Raw genomic sequence first — 26,905 nt, forward strand, 5'->3', positions numbered from 1 at the left:
AACTTGATCACAGAAAGATTTCAGGTCCCTGTCCATCGATTTTTTTTTCTTTTTTTCTTTTCTTTTTTTTTCTTCCTTTTTTGTGTGGTTTTGGGCCTGTTTGGTCTCTTACCTGCAAAACATAGGATGGTCTATTTAAACAGTTATCAGTTTTATAATTTCCCTGATTCAATCTCTTTAGACTTCGCTTAACTTGTAGCCTTTTTTTTTCTTCCCAGCAAAGGTAAAAACTAGGCCTACTGCCAATACAAAATCTGAAGATAAATGTGCATTTCCAATATATACAATTTTGCAAGTTGTATCCTATATTTCTGTTTGGAAATAACATGATCGTGACAATAAATAAATAACTAAATAAATAATAATAATATATTTTTCCTCTAGTTATGAAGTTAGAGGTAGGTAAAGTAGCCAACATATTTACTCGAGAAAGAGTAACGTTCTTTGAAATTATTTTACTCAAGTACAGGTTAAAATTTGCGAGCCAAATAAATACTCAAGTAAAAGTGAAAAAAGTACTACTTGGAGAAAATGTTACTGTTTGAGAGTAAAAGTTTTAGTTGTGACTAAAATTATGAGAAACTGTGAAAATCCCAATATTTCCAAGGAAAATGCCACATAAATATATGAAACCTATTTCTGAAGAAGCAATTTTGAAGCTTTTGTAACTTTAAAATGTACTGACAGTGACAGAGGCAACTTGTTCTTCATTTCTAACTCAAGTAAATATACTCCATTACAATATTGCTGAAGTAGAAGTAAAAAAAAAAGAAAGAAAAGAAAACTGGACTCTAATAAGTACAGTTCGTTACCCGCTCTTCTCTCTACTCTCTCGTCTGTTGTCTAAATTCTCTCTTTCCCCCCAGCACTGTTGTGGTGTACGCTGAACCCAAGACGCGCCCAAGACTGCCTCGCCGTGCGTAAAGAGAGAGGCAGGGCTTTGCGTAATTTGCCTCTTCCTGACGCGCGCTCACCTGGCACAGTGCAGGCGCGAGCGCTCAGGTGGAGTGGTTGGGACAGACCGAGGTGCGGAGCCGGAAGAACAAGATCGAAGAGTCACTGAGAGTCACCTACAGAAAGCGCAGCTGTCCCGGATTCAGACGTTGCATTGTTTCTCCAAAATACATTTATGCAAGAGACACAGCGCCGGTGGAAACATGACGGAACAAGGGAAGAAACTGCTGCTGGTGATGGTGGATATTGTCTGCGTGCTTGTCGGTGAGTACGTGGTTATTAACGTCTTTCACGGTGCTGACAACAACATGGCTGAAATTTATCTCTGCAATCTTGGGAGCAAGAGGCGGCAAGTTGGCAAAGAAGTGACGCGTGGATTTCCCAACAACTTCTGCGGAGATCATAATTTCTACATGACGTATCAATCACATAGCCACATATTATTATTAACGCATTATTAGGTCACTGGTGTTTCTGCGAAATTTGAGGAACGCAGGTTATTGAATGACACGTGGTTACTTACGCCACACAAAAAAAATAAACTTTCACAATCCCGCGCGTCAGACGCATTCACACATTTACACTGCACACACATTGCTGTCTGACAGGCGCGTGGTTTCTGCCCTGGTAATAGGTCTTTCTGCAATTTGTAAATCATTCAGTATCAGTAGCAAGAGCGTAACGCCCTCCCGTACAATAAAGCGATTTAGATACGGTTTTGGTGTGGCTATAATGTGATAACAACACATGATCCAGGCAGTTCAATGTAGCAAAAGTCTAATGCTTGAGTCAGTGAGTCATGCTTGCTTTGTACAGTGTATGCTGATTTGCTTGGTCATATTAGCATCTCTTTTTATTTGTCATGATTTGGGACCAGTTTCAACAACTCTTATTGAGGCTGGATTCATTTGTGACATTTCTTTCGGGATATGTTGATGTCAAATTGAATGCCTTACAACTACACATTTTCTTGTATGGCCAACTTTTCCTCTAATTGCTCCAAGTTTTTCATATCGTCCTATCTATTTGCCGGGAAAATACCTTTATGCATCACACTTATTACACGCTTAGTGCCTTTTGTTTCAAGACACCCAAAGCGCTCGTATTTTTATTACCTCCTCACAGCGGCCAAAGGGCTGATAGATGGAAATGTTGCTGCCATTCTGCACCAACAACAATCCAAGCAGGCAAGGTGGGTGGAGTGTCTTGCTCAAAGATACAACATTACGGTTTGAGCTAGGGCTGATTGTGATTAATTGTGCAGCTCAGGGCAAAGCTGGAATCAAACCAGTTACCTCAGTGACGAAATCTCTTAACCCCCACCTGAACTGAGTACGTTTTCTCCTGTTCGACTTTACCCAAATCTAACAGCTTCTTGGAAAAAAGCGTCAAAATAGCAGCAAAAATGAGACGAAAGCGAGGATGAAAGTGCAACAGAAGAGCGAGAACAACGTGACCAAGAAAGCCACAAAAGAGCCATAGAAAAGGGACAAAAACACAACAAAAAAGTGAAGGAAAAGTGACAAAAATGTGACAAAAAAAAGTGGCCCAAACGCAAAAAGAGAAAAAAAAAACAGAAAAGTGACCAAAAAGCAACGAAAATGTGGGGGAAAAATGTACCGAAAATGCAACAAAAAAGCACTGGGAAAAAATGTCAAAAAAGTGATAACAACACGAGGAAAAAGATCAGTTTAGATTAGTTTTGTAGGTCCTGGCTTTCGACTGAGGCGTTACACTGACCCTGGCTGTAACCTGGTTCCCAACCTCTTTTGTCTCGTGCAGCCCTTGAGTCGTTGATTTATACTCCGACTTCCTCGTACCCCAGTATTTTGCCAATTATATTACACAATGAGCAATTAAACGTAGGTTATTCAGTATTTAACAGTGTGTTGTGGTCAAAATGAAGCTGAAATTCAATCAAAATCCAACCTTTTACTGAAAAACATCCATTAATTCCTTTGAAATTAATATTGAAATTCTACTCAGTTTTAATCGGAATTAATTGCAAGTTCTCCCCAGTTGGGAAACACTGACTTAAACCACTGTAAATGTACATGTATTACAGTTTCATTTTGGACCTTCATTTTAAGCATATCTGCGCTTTAAAGCAGTAATAAGTAACTTGTTTACCTTAATAAATCCTTTTCATTGTCCCTCTGGGGGTAATACAAGTGTTCATGGGATGACTGAGGGTCTTTCGTCACCCCCTGCAACTGCCTATGGGTAGCTCAATAGAGAATAGAATCACGAAGAAGAAGCTAACAGGCTAACGGGCAAAGCTAACTGCGGGCTAGCGCCACTTGAACAGTATTCACAGCCAAGTTTAAGAGAAAAAAATGATCTCATTGTGTAATTGGATGTAAAATATCCCTCTCTCCCTTTGTCTTTTCTTCAAAAACTCAAAACACTGCAAAGGGTAATCAATAGTTACTTAATAAAGGGATTATAATCTAATGACCAGTTTTGCAATTGTAATCCCATTACCCTACCCCGTTACTTAAAAAGTGATCTAATTACAGAAGTGGCAACAATGATCAGGAACAACACTGGGCTTTGTGGTATATTGAGGCTTCTTATAGATGTGCCCTCACCTAATATACTTATTTGGCGATATGTCTTATTCCTGCGACAGATTTCTTCAAAACTCCAACTACCAGTGCCTGCACGTCTATATCTTGAAGTTTCCCGGCTTTGTGTTTTCTACATGCTGGCGGTGCAGAGACCGGGTCACCGCTGTTTTAGCCCGTGTGACATTTTAGATCCTGTTTTGGAAACCCGTGTTATTGCACGGGAGCCGAAGGTGGGCTGTCGTTGCTTCTTTGTTTATGAACATTGTGCAGTGAAAAAGCGTGTCGCGTCTTGTTGCGGACTTGAGAATGGGGCCCGGCAGAAGCAGCAGAAGCAACAGTCATGGCGGTGACAAGTTGCAGGTGTAGTTTTTTTTTGGACACTAAGCAAATGTCTGGGTCTGTGCATCAAAGAAGCCCATATATGTGTGAATGCAGTGGACTCAGACAGGTATGATAATGATGGTCTAGGAACAAAAGATGGATGTGTTTCAGGGGGATCGTCCCATTGAGGAGGCTAGAGGAGATGGACATGCCCTGCAGGTTTACGGTGCAAAAAGACAAATATGACTTTGAATGGACACAAAGTAATTATTAGTAATAATTATCCATGTTGTGAATCACTCATTCCCTGACATTTACGCTTTTGATATAACATGGCTGCATAATGTATCACCAATTGAATTATCGCAATATAGGTGATGCAATATTCAGTATGCATCACCTATATTGTGGGAGGGGGAGGCGGTGGTCCCTTCCCAAGCTTTACCTCTCACAGACTGTACCAGACTAGAATATTTTCGCTACTGTGGGTGGCGGTGAGTGTAACCTCTTAACCCCCACCTGAACAGAGCACATTTTCTCTAGGTTGGAATTACCCAAATGTAAAAGCTTCTTGAAAAACAGAGACTTAAATGATGAAAACGCAAAAAATAAAATAAAAGGAAAAATAATGCAATAAAAAAGTGACAAAAAATGGATATAAATGCAACAAAAATGTGACTAAAAAGTGTCAAAAATGCATAAAAAAGAAAGAAAAAAAGAAAGGTGATGGCAACAGTCAGGAAAAATATCAGTTTAGATCAGTTTTATAGGTCTTAGCTTTCTAATCAGGTATTACAATTGCCTAGAAGCTCCATTTGAGAAGCTTTTAGATTTGGGTAAAGCTAATTGGAGAAAATGCGCTCAGTTAAAGTGGAGAGTAAGAGATAAACAGGGCTTGCTCATCGATATATTCAGGAAATGCAGTGTTTAACTCACAGTGGGAGAAATTGTTTGTAGTTTGTCCACCATCGACCCCTTTTTCTCTAAGCGATGTCCTCTGGCACCGGTGAAAGCACTGCTGCACTGTTGTTTGTGCACAAGATTCCAACTTCATTTTGAGCAATGCTGTTGTTGCGCCAGCCGGAAGATCGGGCCCATTATGTCGCAAAATCAAACTGACGTACACAATTTTATTTCTAACACAGCCTAAAACAGAAAAATGTGGTCTTTAGGTGCCATTAAAGCTTTGATGTTTACGGAGAAAACTGGTCAAATATTTCAAAATCATGAAGGTAATATCATACTGAGTGGAGCATTTTGACATGCATTATTACTTAGACCTACTTCAGTATTTCCGTTCTAAACCTCAGTCAGAGTGAAACTGCATCCATATCCGTATTCTAATTTACACAAGAATCACTTCTCATACTGATTTACTGTTTATAGCATTCTAGCACATCATAAATTGTTTATGTCATTAGTACCTCATTTCTTTTTGTTAACCAAAACAAAACTCAATATTTGAACAAGATTAGGAACACCCCACAAGAGCTGTGCTTTTTGAGATGCTCTGTCATTACAATTTGGACTCTAGCCAACTTTGTTTACTCACTGCTCAATAAAGAAAATCCCATTATGAACCCCAGATAATCCCAAGCAAACATTGTATATGCAAGTGGTCATAATGTTCTGCTCAATCTGTGTATGATTATTGCTCATGTTGAACTAAATGAACCTTGGACGGACTTCTTTGACGACCTCATTGATGATTTTTCCATTGTAATTTGACAATAGGGAATACTTTAGCCTGGCCCAAAACGTTAAGCCTCGTCATTAAAACAGGATTGTCCAGGGTGTTCCCCGCCTCACTCACAAACATCATCTGGGATAGTCCAACAGATTATGCGAATTATAGTAATCCAGATCCTTTTTTTCCTTTTATTAAGTCTATTTCGGGCTCCTCCCTCAATCTCCAGTGCAAACTGAAGCCACCCATTAATTAGCAGCACTTGTGTTGTCTGCGAGGGCGAGAGTGCTGAATGAACATATTGTACGTCTGAATCATCACTACTATGTATTTGTAACTGTGTCGTAAAACCACAATAGTTACTTCATTAAAACACTGTGTGCTCTGTCTGTTACTTTTGATACAGATACAATATGTTTCCAATCAGGAACAACAAGAACTGCGACTTCACTTTTGTTTCACTTTTCTCCTGAAAGATTGAAAAGCTTTTATAGAAACTGAGATGGCTTTGTTAGTCTAGGCCTGTTTTACTGCTATAACCTTTTTCCATTTGTTCATTAACATATGACCATATAAGCTAATCATACCATATCATCTCATTCTGGAGGCTTCATCAGGTTGACTGCCTTTAAAACCGGTTATCATACAACACACCTGGATGACTGAGAGCCTGCACAGACAAGATAGTGGGATGCATTGATTTATTGTTATTGATTTGACTTTGATAGTTATTCCCATTTGAGACGACTACAGCACATTTCCTGTTTCTGTTGTGTTTATTTTGGCCTGTGACCAGCAAAAATATGTGTTCTGACTTTGTGCGTCAACATCGAAGCCTGTTTGCAAAATATAAATGCAAGCATGTATGTAAAATACTACTTTATAATTGAGGACGTAATTGCTCTTGGGATTTGTTTGTGCTCTGCTACGGCTTAGTCACGGTGGAGGACATCCGATGCTTTGACAAATCAGAAATTTAAACTGTTTATTACAAGAGAACTTCTAATATCCTGATATTTTCTTTAAAAATATCCAAAAGGAATTCTCTCTTTGCTGATCATATTAGTGACAACAAAGCCCATTGTCTCCCTCCAACAACCCACAAATAGCATATTAACTATAGTAATGTTATGTCATGTCAATGCTTGCCCCCATGTCATTTTTTGCAATTTTTTTTTTTTTTTTTACCTCTACTTCTGCTTGTGTATTAAGTAACTTGTTTACCTTACTAAATCCTTTTCGTAGGCCCTCTGGGGGTAATGAAGTGTTAATGGGATGATTATGGGGTCTTTCATCTCCCCCTGACGCCTCTGGCCAGAAAACCACAATTGCAGCTTTCACTGCTCCGACCCGGAGCCCCAATACACACTAATTGAATCACGAAGAAGAAGCTAACATGCTAACGGGCAAAGTTAACTGCGGGCTAGCGTGACTTAAACAGTATTTACAGCCAAGTTTGAGTGGAAAAAATGGTCTCCATTGTGTAATTGGATGTACAATATCCCTCTCTCCATTTGTCTTTTCTGTCAGCGTAGTATTTACTCTCACGGAAAATTAATGTGTTAAAAACCGCAACATGCTGCGACACTTGCAGTGGCGCTTATGGCCTCTAGGGGCATGAGTTACCTAGTAGTGCTTTAAATAAAGTATCTGTACTTTTAGTTGAGTAAAAAAATCTTATGCCACTGTGAGTAAATCTTTAAGTGACATATCTTCATTTTACATATTAAAAAAAAATGTATTTCTTGTTTTATTTACTGAAATTGTAATAATGATTTAATTTTATAGCTTTTTGTGCTGTTTTCTAGTGTAGGGTAGTAGTGTGACATAAACAAAACATGAAATAGTGTAAAAAATATATATATATTTCATGTTTTGTTTATGTTACACACCTAAAACATGAATCAAACTTTACGCTCAAACAGTTACTCAGTACTCACAGTACTTTTTCACTCTTGCTTGAGTAAATATTTGGGCCACTACTTTTTAATTCTTCTTGAGTAGAATTATTTGAAAGTAACGTCTTTCTTAACTTCCTCTTATACGTTAATATTTTGGCTGCTCTACCCACCTCTGATCCTGGGCACGAGTGGCCTGTTCTTCCTGTGTGGGTAGGTTTCTGCAGGCTAAAACCTCCAGGTTTTTTTTTATCAATCTCGATTTTTGATTTGATTTTGATATATATATATATTTTTTCATAATAAAAATGAATGCATGTAGTTGATTCATGAACTTGAAAGACATTCCTTTCATACAAACCTCAGCTCAAACAAAAACAAATGCTTTCCTCCAGTATCATTTAACACTAAAAAATCTTCCACTGTCTCATCCAAACTCCAAAACTAGCGGTTTCTGCTGAAAGACATGGCTGTAAACCTGGCGATTATATAACCCCATAACCATTGTTTTGATTTGCCAAAGTAGAGATTACGATTTCGATTAAATTTCAATTAATTTGACGAGCCCTGCTGACCAAGAAATGGCTTCCCGGACGAAGGTTGGGTCAAAAGCAGATGTGAAATGTTCCTATGTTTCCTGTATGTGCGGTAATCATTGGCCTCCCAGTGCATTTCCAACCTCAGTTTAGAAATCCGGTTATATTTGGCAGAAACAAAATACAAATGACACCGCACGAACAGACCGAGGCTGCACAATCCTATAAATGATGGATGTTAAATAAAGGAGGCTATTGCACCAAAGCAGCGAAAACAAAGTCTACAAATGCAAACACAAATCCAACTTCCTCCATCTGTTGCTGTTTGAGTAATGGAGGACTGTGGCCCGTTGTGAGTTCATCTGAGTCCCATTTGCGCTAAGTGTCCCCTGCACTTTACATTGGCCGCGCCGTGTTTACTATTGTTTGCACAGCGCAGTGGTCATCTCTGCTCTTTCGATTTACGCATGACTGACTCCAGCTGTGTCCATGCTTACTGACAATCGAGCTTTTAGCTGTCGCCGATAAAACCACTTCCACCCTTTGTGTGACGTCAAAGGGGGTCTCAGTGCGCTGTGGTCGAGACTACGTGCTCTGCTAAGTGTTTGGTATAATATGAATAACATGTAACCACAATCGCAATTTGATTGGACGGAAATAACAAAGAGCAAAACCTATACTTTTTTAGGCAACATCATTCCAGGGAACTTAATCCTTCTTTTAAAAACTGCATCTGTAAAAACAATATTTGAGAGCTAATGTTTAGATATGCTTGTGTTGGCTCCTATAGTCACTATCCATCGTAGTAGAGATTTAAATATCATCAAGACGACTGGAATGGGCCAATATACTGACCTTTCGCTTGGTATCATGAAGTTCTGGCATCGTTATCTTAATTTCGGGGTGTATTAAGTTGAGTGGAGCCAGAAAGTCAATCATAAATGATAAGGGTTGAATATCTAAAACACTACCTCATATGTTTATTGAAAATGGATGGACAGGGGAGGAATAGCAAAGTGGTGTTGTCAGTGCTCAAGACTTCGTTTTCCGCTTTCTATCGCCCTGGAGCAAATTTGTGCTCAGTGAGAGTTTGTGTGATTCTTTGATGTATAGTTGAGTGAGGCTTTTTGTGTCAAACGATCATGATGCAGAGCTAAAGGGAAGAAAAGTGGTTTGCACAGTAACATAGTGGTTGCACACTTGCAGGGGTAATTGGTCAGGTTACTCTGCATGACCCAAAAAAAAAAGTAACTGTTACGATCCTGGATTGCTGCAGTTTGTCAGGTCTTGGTTCAGCAACACTATGTGGCCACGCATGGCTTGGCCGCCACAAAGTCCAGAGGCTTTCCAACTAAATAAGAAATGCATTTAGTATGTATTTAACCTCTTAACCCCCGCCTTAAAGAGAGAAGATGCAAGTTGGTCATTTTATACTCACTACTGCCACCTCAGGTCTTACACGCAACTGCAGTCTTTATATTCAGCTCGTGCATGACGGCAATTCGGACCCGAAGTAACAACTTTTTGAGTGACAGTGCAGGATTTTAGAGGCAGTTGTGGTGAACAGGTCTGAGCTCATTCTGCACATTAGGACATGGCTGTAACATGTAGGGGATGAAAATACTTAGTTTTAACATTTTTAAACTCCATAGTCCCTTTAACCGAGTTTCATTTTCTCCAGGTCAGCTTTGCCCAAATCTTAAAGATTCCTGACTGTTGTTGACAGCCTATAGGCCACTGTAGCGCCGCATTTGAACGCTAAGACCTACAAAACTCACCTAAATGGATCTTTTGTCCTTGCGTTGTTGCTGTGTTGTCGTCACTTTTTTAAATATCTTTTTCCACTGCTTTTTTGTTGTGTTTTTGTCACACATTTTTGTCAATGTTTCATCGCCTTTTTGCTGCTCTTTTGTTGCATTTTCATCCTTGTTTTCATCCTTGTTTTCATCCTTGTTTTGTCTCAGCTTTGTTGCTATTTGACGCTTTTTTAGATTTGACTAAAGCCAAACTGGAGCCAGGAAAGGCCCACTGAGATTAAGAATCTTTTTTACAGGGGAGTCTTGGCCCCAGATGGGAACCTAATGTTAATCTGTTTCTGATTGTATTCTTTCATAGTTTTGTCCGGTATTTTAAGGGACAAACTGCAAGAGTATAAACAAAGAAAGAATGAATGACAAACCAATCTATTACATGAATATAGTAACATGTTTGCAGATGTCAAAGCACCAGAGCTCTTGAGTCTAATTCACAATACGATTGACAGGTCAAACTGTAATTCTGATTCTATTTTAGCCATTTTCCAAATAGTTTCGATGGTTTCGTGTGGGAAATGAAATTCAAGTTGGTTATTGGTCTCTTCCTTTTTCCAATTAATACATCCCCATAGCCACTTTCAGTTGCAGAGCTTCTCTCACTGAGTCGACCGGCTGCAGCTGCTTTTTAAAGATTATTTATGTCCCGTTTTCACAGAGCGCTGGTACATTTAAGAGGATGTCTTCGCTGGTTCGCAGACACACGGACTCCCTGTGTCCCGCGATGCCAAATATGTGTCAGGTTCAAGTGGGAGGTGTCGACTTTTGGTCCGTGACGTTCACATGTGAAAACCCCAAAGACACGCTTGCAGATACTACCGCGTCATGTTGATGTGAACTTGTAAAGCAGTACTGGCAGAGGGTTTGTTGTTCGCTGTGTTTGAGTTGAAGCAAAGTGACATTGCATAGTTTTGAGGTTTTGTCTATGAGGGAGAACTCCTGTACGACTGAGAGCTTGCACAAACAAAACAGCAGTAGTGGCGCACATGGTTAGAGCAGATATTGTCTTTGGTGGTTTGAAGCCTTGTCTAGAACAATGGTGGTTTCATTTGAGTGAAGAAAGACTTGTTTCTGTTTTCAATTAAGGGTCAAATCTCATTGTACTGTGGGGTAATCGTGGGCCTCACAGCGTCTTCCCAAACTCCAGTTTAGAAATCTGGTTATTTTTGGCTGAAACAAAATACAAATTACACAACCAAGGCTGCACAATCCCATAAATGATGGATGATAAGTAGAGCAGGCTATTGCACAAACGCAGGGAGAAATATTATGTGCAAGAATTGGCAAAAGTAAAATCACCACCAAAGAATTTGCTCATGATAGATGCCTGTATGTTTACTGTACCTTTGTCTTTTTTGGCCACATTGGTTTAGATGGTAGAGTCGTCTGATCAAAAGCTTTGCCTGTTTGAGGTTGTGAGTGAGTGGTTGGTGGTGGTCGGAGGCTGCCTCGCTTCTGACAGTCCGTCCCAGGGCACATGTGGTTACTCCCCCACAAGTATGGAGTGAATGAATAATGCATTCATCTTGCAAGTAATAAAAAAGCGCTACATAAAGCCAATGCATTATCATCCATAGTTTTTTGTCGTGATCCGTTCATGTTACAAGGGTCTGTTGAAGAATCCATGATGTTGCTGGTCTGTTGTGTCTTTTCTTTTTTTTTTTTTATTTATCCATTTGTAAAATGTAAAAAAGAGGAAAAATGTTCCAGTGATCTTTGTCTAAACAGTGTCTTACAAGATGATAGAATTATCGCAGAGATTTTGGATGTTTGCAGAACTGGTGCATAGATGGATCACAATTTGGCTACAAAACCAGCTTGTTATCGGTGATAGATTCAGCCACATTGTTTCCTCAACCATGAAAAATGTGCTGGCTATTCAAGTGCGAATGTGCGAATAAGTCAAAGTTCCAATACTCTAACCTTTTCGTACAATAAAGGTTTCCCTATTCTTCCACTATAGCGGATATACCCAGAAACAACCGTTTTGGACTTTCCCAGGAAAAGTCCCCATCTCACAGGAAGCAATGGACTCCACAACAGTAGTTTGAATTCAGGATAGAGCCCAAAACATGATGAATGAATGATTATAGTGAAGGAAGTGCGCAAAAAAGAATAATGGACACCGTTTCAAAGAACTGCCAGGAAAGAGGCGCAGTGGCAGCGAGGGCTGATGCCAAAGAAAGGTCCCAGTGGCGCAGTGCAACTATAAACTGCTACCACAACTGCCACAAATATTATACCCAGGCCACTGCTACTGCTACCACTACTTTTATCTAGAGGATCCTAGCCCAGAGTGAATTCATGTTTTGTTTGCCAGAGAATCCTGCAAAAAATGTCTGCGGTGATGTAGAGCTGAACCTCAAAACCCACTCAGGTTACGGAAGTAAAATTCGAAGTTCCCGATGACAAAGTTTCCAGAGCTTAAAGGTCCAGAAGAGGCAAATCAGCAATGTGGTAACTACTCATAGCGCAAATAATGTAACAAAAAATGTCAAACACATGAAAATATGGCACAAAGGCTTTAAGAGGTTTGATGTGTTTATGGTCATAAGTTACTACATTGGTGGCTGGTCACAGTCATGCCTTTTAACTCTTCTAAAGACTTTAAGTAATGAATAAAACCTTTGTGTCCTGAACTGAGAGCAGGTTTCGAAGTGGGCAGGTCTGTTGAGTTCCATTGTGGCTTTGTCATTGAACAGTTACCTGTCTTTCGGTGCTGAATCCAGGGTTGGGGCAGAGAAAAACAGGAACACTTTCCTTTTCCGCTGGGGTCGGAGTTCATCAGGAAGTGGTCCTTGTTTCTGGTCCCGGATTCCAGGGGGTTTATTTGCTCAACGTGAAATCAGGGCTGTTTCCAGGGGTGATTGTGAAAGTGTAAAACAATACTTTCAGGGACAGTTTGTTGCGACATATTTCGCAATGTGCATCCCTCCTCCGTATGAGAAACTGGGATTATTGTTTGTAGCAAAACATGGTCAAGTCAGTGTTTAAAGTAAATGTAGCTTTGGTATTTGCTAATGTAGGATAAAGTTTACCTTTGGTTGTTGGAGGAACCAAGAGCAACATAGAAACCTACACAAAAATACAGAAATAGCAAAAAACATGCAAAAAGTACATTTAGATTTTCACACCTCTATAGGAATACTTATAAAATGAGGATTCTCACAGTTATTTAAGACATTTATTCTGATGCAGTGGATAGATTCTCGATGTCTCTGACTGGAGAGCCACAGCTCTCTCCCAGGCCTGTAACAACACAGCACTCTGGAACAACAGGGCAGATAAAACAGACCATCCCTGTCAGATAATGGCTCTCACAACAGTCCAGAAACCACTAATGCCGCTCCGAAAGAGGCATATCAGCTTCCTCATGATTACATTTCAGTTGAACTCGGCTTCACTGCAAAAGCAAAAGAAGCTCTCACTTGTACAGGAGTTTTCCATCGTAGTGAAGGGTTTGTTCATGAGGTCATTGGAATAGTGGACGTTCCCCTCGTCACCACAATGGCTTTGTTAACATTGACTTGACAAAGCCTCTGAACAATCATTTTCTACGATGATTAGTTGTTTGTTATCAGACTTTTCAAATTCTTTTTCAGTTTTTCTGCTGTAAAAGACAATTTGTCAGTCTAAGCTATTTATTATCTGAATTCAAGTCTTGATTTTACCTCTTGACCCCCACCTTAAGTGCATTTCTCCAGTTCAGGAGAGCAGGAGCCAGTTTCACAAGTCGTTTCTAAAAAGACAATTTTTGAATTACAAAAATGATCATTAATATCATTGACTGGGTCCATGATCTCTCCGTACAAGACAAAAAACAAAATTATTTCACCTGCACCTCACTTCATTAAATATTATTCGCCTATAGAATACTGTGATGTCACCTGAAACCCAACAATAGGTCAGTGTAACGCCTCATCTGAAAGCTAAGACCTACAAAACTGATCTAAATGGATCTTTTTACTCACATTGTCACTTCATCACATTTATTGCCACATTTTCCTCGCTTTTTTGTCTCATTTCTGTTGCTATGGACACTTTTTTTAAATAAGATTTTAGTCAAACTGAAGAAAATGTGCTCGGTTCATGTGGGGGTTAAGAGGTTAAAAGCTGTATTCATTATTTTAGCTCATGACAATAGTGTTGTTCCGATACCAGTTTTCCCCATCTGATCCGATCCCGATACTTGGGTTCAGAGTAGTCGCCGATGCCAAGTACCCCAAAAAAAAGAGAAAAAGATATAACAAATGTGATTATTAGGAGGTTTATTGTCTGCATAGCTCATAAAACACAATTTGGTATCGGATAGGTTTGGGTTCAGGTACTTCGATACCAGGCAAATCTGTAATCCAGGATCAGCATATGCCGGTTTTCTCGAACATCCACAAATGATGTCACTCTCAAGTATGATATTTCTGAAGAAACAAGTTGCAACATGGTCAAAAGCTAAAAAAAAAAGAAAGAGAGAAAGTTACATTAAAAAGAAAAACAAACACACAGGCCTCTAACTTCCAGGTTGTAAGTCTCCGCTTTGGCCACTAGGGACCTCCTTTCAAATGGCCCGTGTCTTATCCAAATGTTATCCTTGCACCCGACAAAGTAAACAATGATTGGCGCCCTCTTCAAAGCTGCGCACGCTTGACCTGCAGCGGCTGTGGAGCTCCTTATGTGGAGAGAGTGGAGGCAAACCAAAAAGGAGCTGTCCATATTAAGGAAACAGCTTGTCTCTAAAGGACTTCAGTGGCACTGGTTCAGAAATACAGACAAATATTAGGTGCAGCAGGTCTTCCTCGGGACGTGATTCAGAATGTCTTTTATGGAGCGAGGAGGAGACGGGACACAATGAAGAATAGTTACAGGAAATGTACGACCGAGTCATCCATCGTCGTCATAGTGTGAACCTCTTTTGCTGAGCACATTTTCTCCAGACTTTACCCAAATCGAATAGTTTCTTTTAAAAAAAATAAAAATAAAAACGAGATGTAAATGAGGATGCAAATAAGCAACAAAACACGCAGCAAAAACACAACAAAAACGAGGACAGAAACGCAGCAAAAACACAACAAAAACGGGGACAGAAACGCAGCAAAACAAGCAACAAAACAAGCAAAAAAACAAAAAAAAGCACAGAAAAGTGATGACAACGTAGGTCTTAGTATTTTGCCTTTATGGGGAGGAGCCGGCCCTACCCCAACTCCTCCCTTTTGGTCTTTATCTAGGCTGCGGGCTGAACAGAACCTTAGTTCGCTGACAAAGCCTTTTGGATGAGAGGCGAAACGTTCGAGACTCCAACCACTGAGTACAGAAGACGACTCGAATACCTTCATTGAAAACGTAGGTCTTAGCTTTCAAATGAGGTGTTACACTGGACTATAGGCTGTAAGATCCAGTCGAGAAGCTTTTAGATTTGGATTAACTCAAGTGGACTTATCTTATCTTCTGAACTGGAGAAAATAAGATAAGATAAGCCTTTATTGATCTCACACTGGAGAAATTCACTTGTTACATTCAGCTCTCAGAAATACTCAGGGTGTGCAGGATAGACAGGAAATGTGCAAACAATTAAATAGTAAATAGAAGTATTTTATACACAATGACTACCACAAACTTTAAAGGGACTATACAGAGTTTAAAAATGTTAAAATTATATATTTTCCTCCCCATACATGTTCCTGCCATGTTGTAATGCGTAGAATGAGCCCAGATCCTGCACTGTCACTCAAAAAGGTGTTAATTTGGGTCTGAAGTGCTGTCCTGCACGAGCTTAATATAGAAGCTGCAGTTACGCATAAGGCCTGAGAATAATAAAATCACAAACTTGCATCTAGCAAGAAGTATAAACAGTGAAAAATAAAATAAACTAGACTAGAAAAATGTGCTCGGTTAAGGCGGGGGTTAAGAGGTTAACATATGCCTTTACAGTATTTAACTTGATGTACAGTGGGCTTTAATATGGCAGATAATGACAATACTTTGCTTATTTGGTGTGTTATTGCCTCCTATTGAGCAACACTGGTGTCCTTTTGGAGGATCCGGTGACCGTTTATTTTTACAGGCTCAACTGCACATGCGTCACTGTTTTCTAATAAAATCCAATAGAACCGATACCGGCTTTGTGTTGTAAGGTTAAGTGTTTCTCAGGCCTCAATTGTCCAAAAAGGTCACAGAGAAATAACTTTTTGTAACACAATGCTTTGAATCACGTCCAACCTCCACCTCTGCAGAGCAAAGGGGGCACGAAAACACTTTTTGCAATATCATCCACAGCGTTCGAATCCGCTCCAGGTTTTGATTAAGTTCATATCTAGACCACAGGACGCAAGTTATTTTTGGAAATGTTACAACCTGTAATTTATCCATCGTCTTGTGGCCAAGTTTCGCTGTTGCACAACGGCGGCACTTCCAATCTGTCTTGTTGTGAGCTATGTACCGTGATACCGAGGGACTTGGCAGTTTTCACAGCTAAAAGTGAATCTGAAAAGTGAAAGTTGATTCAAGTTAATACACCTTTGTTGTTCTTGTTCGTGAGAGAATGAGTGGGTGTGTATGGCGTTAGTTTCTATGGGGTTATTGCAGGAGACCAAGAGGCGCTAGGACTGGCAGGAGCTCTGTTTCTAAGTTCAATGTTGGATTTTATCTGAAGAGAAAAGGCCTGGTCCCCTCTGGTGTGGCCCGGGCACCACAGAGCTGGAACATTTATTTTATCTGTCTATTTTAAAAGTCTAGCAGCTGCATTTTGAAGTAATGTTTTATTAAGATAGGGATGAAAACTATGCACATTCTTCTCAATTTCATTAATCGATTGATTGGTTACTTTACCAAACGATTATCGATTAACCGGCTTTGTGTCATTGTACGGGACCTTTTATATCAATGCGCTATACTCTGGCCTCCCACAGTCATCACTTCACCGGTTCATCCATACACAGCCACATCACTCCTGTCCTCTCCTTCCTGCACTGGCTCCCGGTCCGTTATCAGATTGATTTTCAAATTTTAATGTTCGTTTTCAAAGCTCTTCATGGCCTCTCATTGCTATGTTTAACTGAGATGTTGGCCATACATCGCCCCAAACAAAAAACAGCGGGCCGATCGTTCCTTCGTGGTTGCTGCGCCTCAGCTGTGGAACAGCCGGCCCCTCAGTCTGCGTGTTCTCACTGATCAGTCCCTTTTTCAGTCCAGATTAAAGACTCATTTTTTCAAACTAGCCTTTAACACCTAGAATTCCCTGAATGATGTCTAGGATGTAAAAATGTTGTGTTTTAAATGGTTTTATATTTATGTGAAGCACTTTGGTCCTGGTGTAATAGAAAGTGCTATAGAAATGAACTATGATTGATTGATTGATTGATTGATTGATTGATTGATTGATTGATTGATTGATTGATTGATTGATTGATTGATTGATCGATATCAAAAAGATTGTAAACATTATTTTTTCCCCCCAGTCATAATCATGAAACATTAAAAAGTTGAATTAATTATAATTGGTTTGTAAACTTAAACAGCACTTTGATTATAGTGTATTTTCCCCTCAACATACAGCAGAACAATTAATCGTGAACACATACTATTAATCGATTAAGCCCATAATGACAATTTATCGATCAACTGATTGATCATGTACATCCCTAAATAAGACCAATGTTTTTAAAGCCTTTCAAGAATGCATGATTATTGTTAGTAAGATCTTCAAGAGTAGATGAGATTTATGTAGATCAAAAGTCGGCAATACTTCATCCTTGAGCTACTTTTACAATATATTCTATAAGTTAGTAACCAACATGATACTTCAGCACAAATGAAGACAGTTAATTTTGTTTCCTTTTAAAACTTTGGTTGCCTAAATATTCACAAATTGTGGTAATAACTCAACACAAGAGAAATGTTTCTATAAATATTACTTATTACTTACTTATTACTTAGCATATTAGTAAGTAAGTAAATGCTTAATGGAGATGCACCACCTCCTGGTCAGCTCCTCCATCTCCTTCTTCCTCCTCCTCCTGGGCAGCTCCCTCCGCTCCACAACAGACAAATATAATCCGTCCTATTCTCCAATGAAGTAACATTAGTCAGAGCAAGAGTATGGATACAAGATGTATGTGGTTTTGCTGTGGGTCCTGCCCAGATACCTCCTTTTTTTTATTATACCCGTAGTACCTCTTGTGACGCCATCCATTGTGCTGCAGGTGTTGTTTTGTAGAAAGCCTTTGGAAAAGTTTACAGATGACTCGGCAGGAGAGTGTGAAGGAGAAGGGGAAGACGAAGGCAGGTGAATTGCATTAGTGACCTCTGAAAGTGAAAATAGGGAGTTAATTTATTGTGGTAGCTGCAGAGACGGAGGGACAGCAGCTGGGGCTCCTCACACCTGAGCAGCGCATGACTCAGACTCCATTCAGCACGCATACATCCCTCTACTGTATGTTCAAGTGAGCTCATGTTTACACAACCGTCTTTCTATTAGCAACTTTTTCTCTCTCTAATTGTGTGTCCATGTGGGATACGTTAGCCCCGTCGCTCAAATCCTCGGTCACGGAGTCCTGGGGGAAGGAAATCATTTGTAAGTGAGGTCCACTCTATGGTATTACCGAATAAATACACACTTCTCATTTGAAAAAATAAACTCTGGCACTTTGCAACCTTGTTAACCAGTGCCATAAAGTTCAGATAAAGTTGGGATGATGTGAATACAAATAAATATGAAAACAATGGTTTCCTAGTTTCTAAACACATTTTATGAAGAAAACGCAAGCCTAAACAAGATATTGAATGTCGAATATTGACACGTTTATGAATAAGAAAAATAAAGAAGTTGGGTAAGAGAAGCGGAAATCACACTTCATTGTCTTGACTTTTGTTGCGAATGAAACAAACATAGATTTAATGTTGCTTTTTGTCTTTCTTTTCTCCCATTTTACTTTGAGCCCCTGCTTTCGGAGATTTGGGTGGCACAATTTGTAGCTGGCATTTCTTGAAAACAGGAAAACTATTTCAGTCTTGTGTTTCAGAAAGTTCCTGACATCAGCTGTGCGCTTTGGACCATTGTCTTGGTCAGATTTAAGAGACAGCTTTACGTCCTGCGCTCCCTTATAAACATGTTCACATAAAGCCGGGTTTTATACGTCTGTTTACACACAAGGAAACTATAGGCTGCCACTGGTACCAACGCCACCTGAGACCAAGCGGTGACTGAAATAAGAACATATAGGATGTTTATACAGTCAAGTCAATAGGGCAGCAGAATGGATGGGAAATTCAGTGGATTTATGATACTTTTTCCTTTAACAAAACATTAGGGCTATTGTGTTTTACAGTAGTTTTAGTATAATTTCAAAACAAGCTCTTAATTGTGTGTATTTGATACGTAATAAACTAATAGCATGGTAAGTGGATGGAAATATGCAAAGTGTTTGTGTGTCCAAATTGCATGGACACACATGTATTCAGATTCAGAAAACTTTATTGATTCCAAAGGGTAATTGATTTGTAGCAAGCCTCAGACCGTTTCACAAACACATCACAGTCCCTTTGTGCCAGTCCCAACAGTTCAGGCAAGAGTAGAGGCTCAAGATAAACAATAGTTCTATAACAATAATAAAATAGAGCACATTACAAATCGTCTATCTTACTTAATAAACACACTCCCTTCAGAATTCAACGGTTCAGTGGCTGAGGGGACGAAAGACTTAGTTTTCCGAGAAGGTACATAAAAACGACATCCAGAAGGCATGAGCTAAAAGTCTGAGGACAGAGCACGGAGAGGCTGAACCAGTATACAGTTCTTTAACACTTGTGTCTCCCAAAGCAAGTAAGCAAGTGTGTAAGCAAGTGTGTAAGCAAGCGAGTAAGCAAGTATGTAAGTGTGCAAGTAAGCAAGTGTGCATGTAAGCAAGTAAGTAAGTAAGCAAGTGCGTGTGTAAGTAAGCAAGCAAGTAAGTAAGTAAGCAAGTGTGCATGTAAGCAAGCAAGCAAGTAAGTAAGTAAGTAAGTAAGCAAGTGTGCATGTAAGCAAGCAAGCAAGCAAGTAAGTAAGTAAGCAAGTGTGCATGTAAGCAAGTGTGTAAGTAAGCAAGTAAGTAAGTAAGTAAGTAAGTAAGTGTGTAAGTAAGCAAGTAAGTAAGCAAGTAAGTAAGTGTGTAAGCAAGTATGTAAGTGTGTAAGTAAGTAAGTAAGCAATCAAGCAAGTAAGCAAGTAAGTGTGCAAGTAACCAAGCAATCAAGTAAGCAAGTGTGTAAGCAAGCTGCGAGTGAGGGCGCTGCCATTGTGAGCCAACTTGACCAGCATATTTTGGGAGGTTTGTCCCTGTTTCAGAGCATGTTGTCCCTCACTGGTCATCTCCTCCACCTCCTACTTCCTCTTCCTCCTGAGCAGCTCCCTCCGATCCTTCCACTCCACAACAGTCTTTCACCATCTTCTACGGAGAGTGTAGCAGATGTATATAATCTGTCTTATTCTCCAGAGAACAAACATTTTAGGGCAGGCTTTGACCATGTTTTGCGTTTGTTTTTATCTTTCACAAACAAATGCTTCAAATCAACGTCGGGACAAATCCTAACCCTAACCCAGTGTAAAGGATCTTGTTAGTGTTTGCTCTAGTTCTCTAGTTACCATGCCGTTTTCATTCAATTACTATGCTATCACTGTGCTGTAAAGTGCAACCCTACATGAATCAGATCCCCAGTGACTTGTATATGTCCATGGTGGCTCCGACATGCTGCTGGTTTGTGCAACTCCATATCCTCATGTCAAGGGCCGGGGTCGTTGCCGCGGTGACAGGAGGGGTCTTTGTCGAGGGAGCGCATGACCCGATGGGGTTGAACGTCCGATGACAAATCCTTATTATATAGACAGAGTTGAGAGATGAGACCAGTCCTGTGTGTTTTCAGCTGTTTCCTGAGTCACATCGTGTGTAAGGAGAGAGGGGGGTGTCGAAAGTTCAAACGTTGGGTAAAGAAATATAACACAATACTGCAGCAGACGTTTACATACAATTTGAATATATGGAAAGTCTGAACAGTCATGAAATGGCATGAAATTTCTCTCTCGCAGAATTCAAATTAAAAGCAAAGCATTATACAGGTCCTAATGGAAATACTGAAAGGTTATACTAGAATAAAAACTAAAAGGGGAAAAAACTGAAACGTGGACAAAACGTTTGAAAAAGGCTAAAATGTGTTGCTGAATTGGAAGATAGGAACAACTTTTTAGACATATAGGCCTACTGTACATGAGCCTCAGTCATTCTCTGGCAAACAACAGCCTGTGAAACAAAACTTGCTTCACACGCTGATGATTCGGTCAACTAAAACAATAAGTTAGCACTGCCTGATACAAAAAGACAAATGCATAATCAAACAAGATAAGACGAGATATAGATCATGTTTTCCCCTGAAGCAGGAAGCATTCAACAAACAAACTTTACTGTTTTCCTTGTTCCACGTCATTCACCTTCAAGTTTAACCATGAGTCACAAAGACCCAGAAGTCATAAGGTTTTGCCTTCCTTCTCTTCCTTCTTTCGTCACCTTTTGTCCCAGAGGGAGATGATTGAATTAATGCGTCTACGGTCACAAGCCTCTGATCACATATTGTAATGTTATTTACATGTTTTTCTCTCTGTCCAGCTGCTCTGCCGTCGGTCATCTTGACGGTCATGTTCTCGCCGTATCAGAGAGGGATCTACTGCGATGACACGAGCATCAGTTACCCTTACAAGCGAGCCACCATCTCTCACGGAGGCATGGCCGCAGTCACCCTCACCTGCTCCATCGTTATTGTAAGTACGTTTTAGTTTAATTTAGTTTAGTTTAGTTTATTTGAGCAATTCCAAGCCATGGACAACAGTTTTTAGAAAAAGAAAATATCCTGAAGGAGAAAAGGCTGAAGCAAACAATGCTTGTTTATGCCTAACCCCATCCAACTTATAATCAGGCGCATGTGTAGAAGTTACTAAACTTTAGGGCCCGTTTTCTCAAAATTGAATTTTCTTTACAACAATATCTCCACTTGTGTTGTTCCTACAAATGTTCCAGTCTTGTAGTCTCATATTTTGAAGTTTTTTCCTGAGGGATTTTTTGATATCTTAATTCCTGACAGATTTATTGAGCTTTGAACAGTAAGAAAAACAAAAGCAAAATTAAATTTTTTGTTCTCTTTTTTTCCACTTCAAAGAAGAACAAAGTAACTTGTTTACCTTATAAATCATTTTCGTTGTCCCTCTCGGGGTAAAACAAGTGTTAATGGGATGATTTTCATCTCCCCTTGATTTCGCTGGCCAGAAAACCACACTTGCAACTTGCTGCACCGGTCGGAGACCCAATACACAGAATTAGAATCACAATGAAGAAGCTAGCAGGCCAACGGGCAAAGCTGACAGCGGGCTGGCACCACTTAAACAGTATTTACAGCCAAGTTTGAGAGAAAAAAATGATCTCCATTGTGTAATTGGATGTACAATATCCCTCTCTCCCTTTGTCTTTTCTGTCAGCGAAGTATTTACTCTTACAGACAATTACTTTAATTTATGTCCCTGTTGAAATGAACTAATAAACTAAACTAGTATCTTGTCTTCAACTGCAGGATCTGTTAATTGTTTCGCCCTGTTTTCCAGATTACCACCGGAGAGGCCTACCTGGTGTACTCCAAGCGCCTCCACTCAAACTCCCAGTTCAACACGTACCTGTCGGCTCTGTATAAAATCGTGGGCACGTACCTGTTCGGGGGCGCGGTCAGTCAGTCCCTCACAGACCTGGCCAAGTTCACCATCGGACGTCCCAGACCGCACTTCTTAGATGTGTGTCAACCGACTATGTGCAGTGGATACATGCTGCAAATCAACTGCACTGGCAACCCTCGCAACATCACAGAGGCCAGGTGGGATATTACACAGTTACACTGTTTAGGACTATAATACCCGTCTGAAACAATGGTACGAAGCTTTTTCCACATCTTTCAAATACATGTTTGTGAGGTTTTGTATTTTACTGGGCTGGATTGACAGAGTTGATGATTTTTCTTCTATCTTCAGAAGCTTCTACTTGCTTGTGTTGTTTTATTTATTTCAGACTGTTTAAACACACAAACTATAGATCTGCTTCAGGATAAAACAGTCTCATATTGTTTGAGAGGCCACACACAAACAATATCAGGGTTTCCACAGGGCATTAAAAATCATTAAATTTGATTTAAACTGGCATTAAATCTAAATTAAATCGAAAATGATGTTTCTCAACCATTTTTACAAACTGTTGCAGTTTTGGCTGAAGTTGACCACATTTATGGCACAAAGGTTCCCTGTGTTGTCCCTCTGTTTGATTAAATGTTTACAAATCTTAAGAAATTAAATATGCACAGATAGTAGTAGTTCTAGTTGCCTTGTGTATGAAATGTATATGTAAGGTATATGTACATATGTACTTACTTCTGCCTGTATAAACCCTGAATTTACATTTTGCTACATTAGTCTTTTGGCTCTTTCACACTACAAAAAGTATTTAAGAAATAATTAGAAAATGTTGTTTTGAGGAACCGTTTTCAAGAAAATGTTTACACTTACATTCAGAAAAAACAAAAAACCCAACAGCAACAACAATCCTATTTCAAGTAAATATAGATTTCTATATTTTTGAGTGCAATGAGATCCTTTTTTTCTTAATTTAGATTAGTTGTCAATTAATTGATTCGTTGTTTCAGCCCTAAAAAAAACATTGCCCCATGGTCAGATTTCTTGAAATGAGTTACTCAAATAGGGAAGTCTGGGCATCTCTGTTGAGACTGCTGCCTCAGCGGATAAAGCGGAAGAAAATGGATGGATGGAGTTACTCAAATCAGGGCCAAATGTTACTTATTTCTATATAACTTTTTGCAATGTAAGTCTGCATTGTGTTCAAATGTTATTTTCAGGTGTAAATGATTCCTTGTGTACTGTTTTTGTTAACAGGTTGTCATTCTACTCGGGCCACTCTTCGTTCGGGATGTACTGTATGCTCTTTCTGTCGGTGAGTGACAGACCCGTGTTTAACAAAGACCAGGCGCCCAGTGTTTGGTTTAAAAATATCACTGTTGCAGAAATACGCACGCCACAATGACCGGAAGATGACGGACATAGCTTTTCATTCGCTTTCACACAAACACTGCAAACACTGCTCAGGCTTCAGGGACTCGACTTCACATATGGCTGTTCCTTTGTCTGAGATTTTATTTTTGAAAAGTTAAAGTCAGTAATTCATGGTGGAGAGACAATGTCAGGTTAGTCCCTGCTTCCGGCACTAAACACACATTCAATTGTAGCTTTATTTATCTCACAAACAATGTAGAAATGTAAAAAACATCCACATAAGTAAAGAATTGAAAGTATGCTTGCGATAAAAACACACTGTGAAGTTGAAGTTATAAAAATGTGAAAAAGAACCAACATTCTCCGTGTCTTCTCGCAGTTTTACGTGCAGGCCCGGATGCAGGGGAAGTGGACGCGGCTGGTTCGACCCACGATTCAGTTCTTCTTGGTGATGTTCGCGGTTTACGTGGCCTACACCAGAGTGAGCGACAACTATCACCACTGGAGCGACGTGCTGGTGGGACTCCTGCAGGGGGCGCTCATCGCGATTCTCACTGTAAGTTATTTGTCAAGCGTTATTTGTGCCAAACTAAATGAGCTCTGAGTGACAAAAGGAAAGAATCTGCTCTTATGCCTTACAGTTATATAGCGATGATAGGAATTTTAACTTTGACAAATTTGCAACAATTATCCAGATTCATTTTGATGCCTGTTGGTTATGGAAGTGATATTTTTCATTAGCAGGGCCAATCTGTGTCCACAGATATGAGGTAAACATGTTCAATTTAAGTTGTGTCCTTTTCACAACATATCAAACCGGTGAAGTTGTTAGTTTTAATGTTTTATGTTTGTTTTTTTTGGAAAAGTTTTTGTTACTGTCTACTTTCAACTTTTACTTTTTACTCCCTCGTCCAGAAAGGCTATTTGTGTTAGTGCTTTTTTTTACCCATACTGTGTAACTGTACTACTTTTTCATTTTCATGGACTGGATTGCAAATCACAAAAATGGCACTATTAAAGCTGTGGTAATTATTTTCTTCAAGTAAATATATTAGGCACCATGCTAGATTTACATTGTAAACACAGCATTTGTGGAAGAAAAACAGGCCATGTGCGCTGTTATGTGTCAAATTATAGCACATTTTCCTCTAGCCCTCTGCTGCACGACTTTTTATTTTAGAGGGGAAAAAATTTCCAACCCACTTTTTGTGTTGACAGAATAGAATAGAAGGTAGAAATGCAAAAAAAAGATGACTTTTTTTTGGTGAAATGTTTCCATTGTTGCTCATCCTTATCTCTAACATTAGTTTTGCTTTTGATTTTCCAACAAAAGTGCCTCAACTGCACAACGTTGCCTTGAGGAAACAAGCTGAAAAAGCAAACTTTTAGGAAATAAATACAAACAAAAAACATATATAAACAATCTAATATGCTTCGTGCCATATTCATGCACATGCACAGATTTATTTTATCAGGTTATTCCAATTCAAACCTGTAATAAAGTGATAATTATGTTACCGTTATCTGGTACCTGTGTCAACTGTGAATTTTCTTCCCTAAAGGACTGCTCCACCCCCTACACAAATGCTCCTACCCACCTCAGCCCCTGATTTCATTGGACAGAAACATGTCCTTAAAACAGCCAGTATTAGAGCCAAAAGGGTATTCTGTTGCCTGAGGACAATGCTATGCCATAGAGGGCTAGTGGGGAACCAGGAAGTAAATTAGTATAGCACATTGGCGGTCCGCCTTGTTCACGTCTCAACCCAGTCTCGCTATGAACTCCGGCTGAGACGAGCTTCTAGTGAACAATGGGGATGTGTGGAAGGGGCGCATTGAAGCAACAGCTGAGAGAATTTATTCACCTACGACGTTTTGGTCTTGCGGCACACTGGATGTCATCAGTGCAGATACATTTTCTAAGCTTGAACCTTTCGGTGCATCTAGGTAAAGCATTACCTTACTGAACATGCTGTTGGGTTGATAAGAACAAAATCAAGCAGACACATGAAGAACGAGTTGTACATCAAATCCTCACTAATTTGTATATTCACTCGTTAACTTGATACTACTTGATGTATTACGTCACATATAATTAAGTTGTTGATATTCGTGTGCCACATTGGCCACATAGATGTCTTCAATGCAATGGCACAACCGGCATCTTTGACAATGATACGGACTTCTGTCAGCTTTGCTTCCAGGTTCACTTGCTAAAATCAATTATCTACGGGTAATTAAAATGTGCTTATGTATAAATAAGTGGAAAACTATGACACTTTTTTTTTAAATAAATGTCAGAGTAACCAGCAACAACACAATACTCTTCTTCTTTTATTAACGAAGTAAAAAGTAAAATTGATTTGAAAAAAAATAAAATTAACTTCTTTTCACTATGGGAGGTATGAGACGCAGTTCTTCAGACCACCAACAGTTGTCTATTATAGTGTCAAAACTGTATTTCAAGTATCTCATCGGTTCATGACATGTTTTGCTTGTGGTCTGCTCTTCACAACGCTTCTCCTTTTGTTCTTCAGGTGCGTTACGTGTCCGACTTCTTCAAACACCGCCCCCCTCCGTGCACCGCGGCCGCAACACCAGAGGTGGAACATTTGGAGCGTAAACCCAGTCCTACGCCGCCGGACTCTCAACAGGGAAACCACTACAGCTACTCCGGCCCAGTATGAGCCCATTCCAACATGGCCGCCACCATAGGGCTAACAGAGGTCCAGACCACAAGTATTTTTCTTTCACATACGAACTCTATAGACCTGTGCAAGGATATGAACTCGGACTAAACCAACGCTATTTTAGAACCAAAACAAGAGTAAATAGGGTCTCAACGAGGTCTGGAAATAAAACGGGATGATGTTAGAACTGAACCAGGATTAAATGGAGTCTGGATGGGGTCAAAAACACGACTAAACAAGGACTAGACCTAAACGAGACTTAAACTGCAACTGAACTGTGCCCAATCATATCCAGAGTAAAACCTGGACTTTGTTCAGACTAAACCAGGACTAAACCCTTACTAGACTCACCACATTCCTATGTGTCTAAACGAAT

General features: G+C 39.7%; 1 protein-coding gene across 1 annotated transcript; it reads left to right on the plus strand.

Annotated features, from left to right (window-relative positions):
* The first annotated feature begins 894 nt into the window (after positions 1–894).
* On the plus strand, positions 895–26,905 carry LOC306975825 (phospholipid phosphatase 2-like). Its single transcript, XM_079573596.1, has 6 exons — positions 895–1,218; positions 21,408–21,559; positions 22,394–22,656; positions 23,723–23,780; positions 24,219–24,395; positions 26,377–26,905. The coding sequence occupies exons 1-6, from the start codon at positions 1,158–1,160 to the stop codon at positions 26,524–26,526; spliced, it is 861 nt and encodes a 286-aa protein (XP_079429722.1). The 5' UTR covers positions 895–1,157; the 3' UTR covers positions 26,527–26,905.

Source organism: Gobius niger, assembly GCF_951799975.1.
Source record: "Gobius niger genome assembly, chromosome: 16".
NCBI lineage: Eukaryota > Metazoa > Chordata > Actinopteri > Gobiiformes > Gobiidae > Gobius > Gobius niger.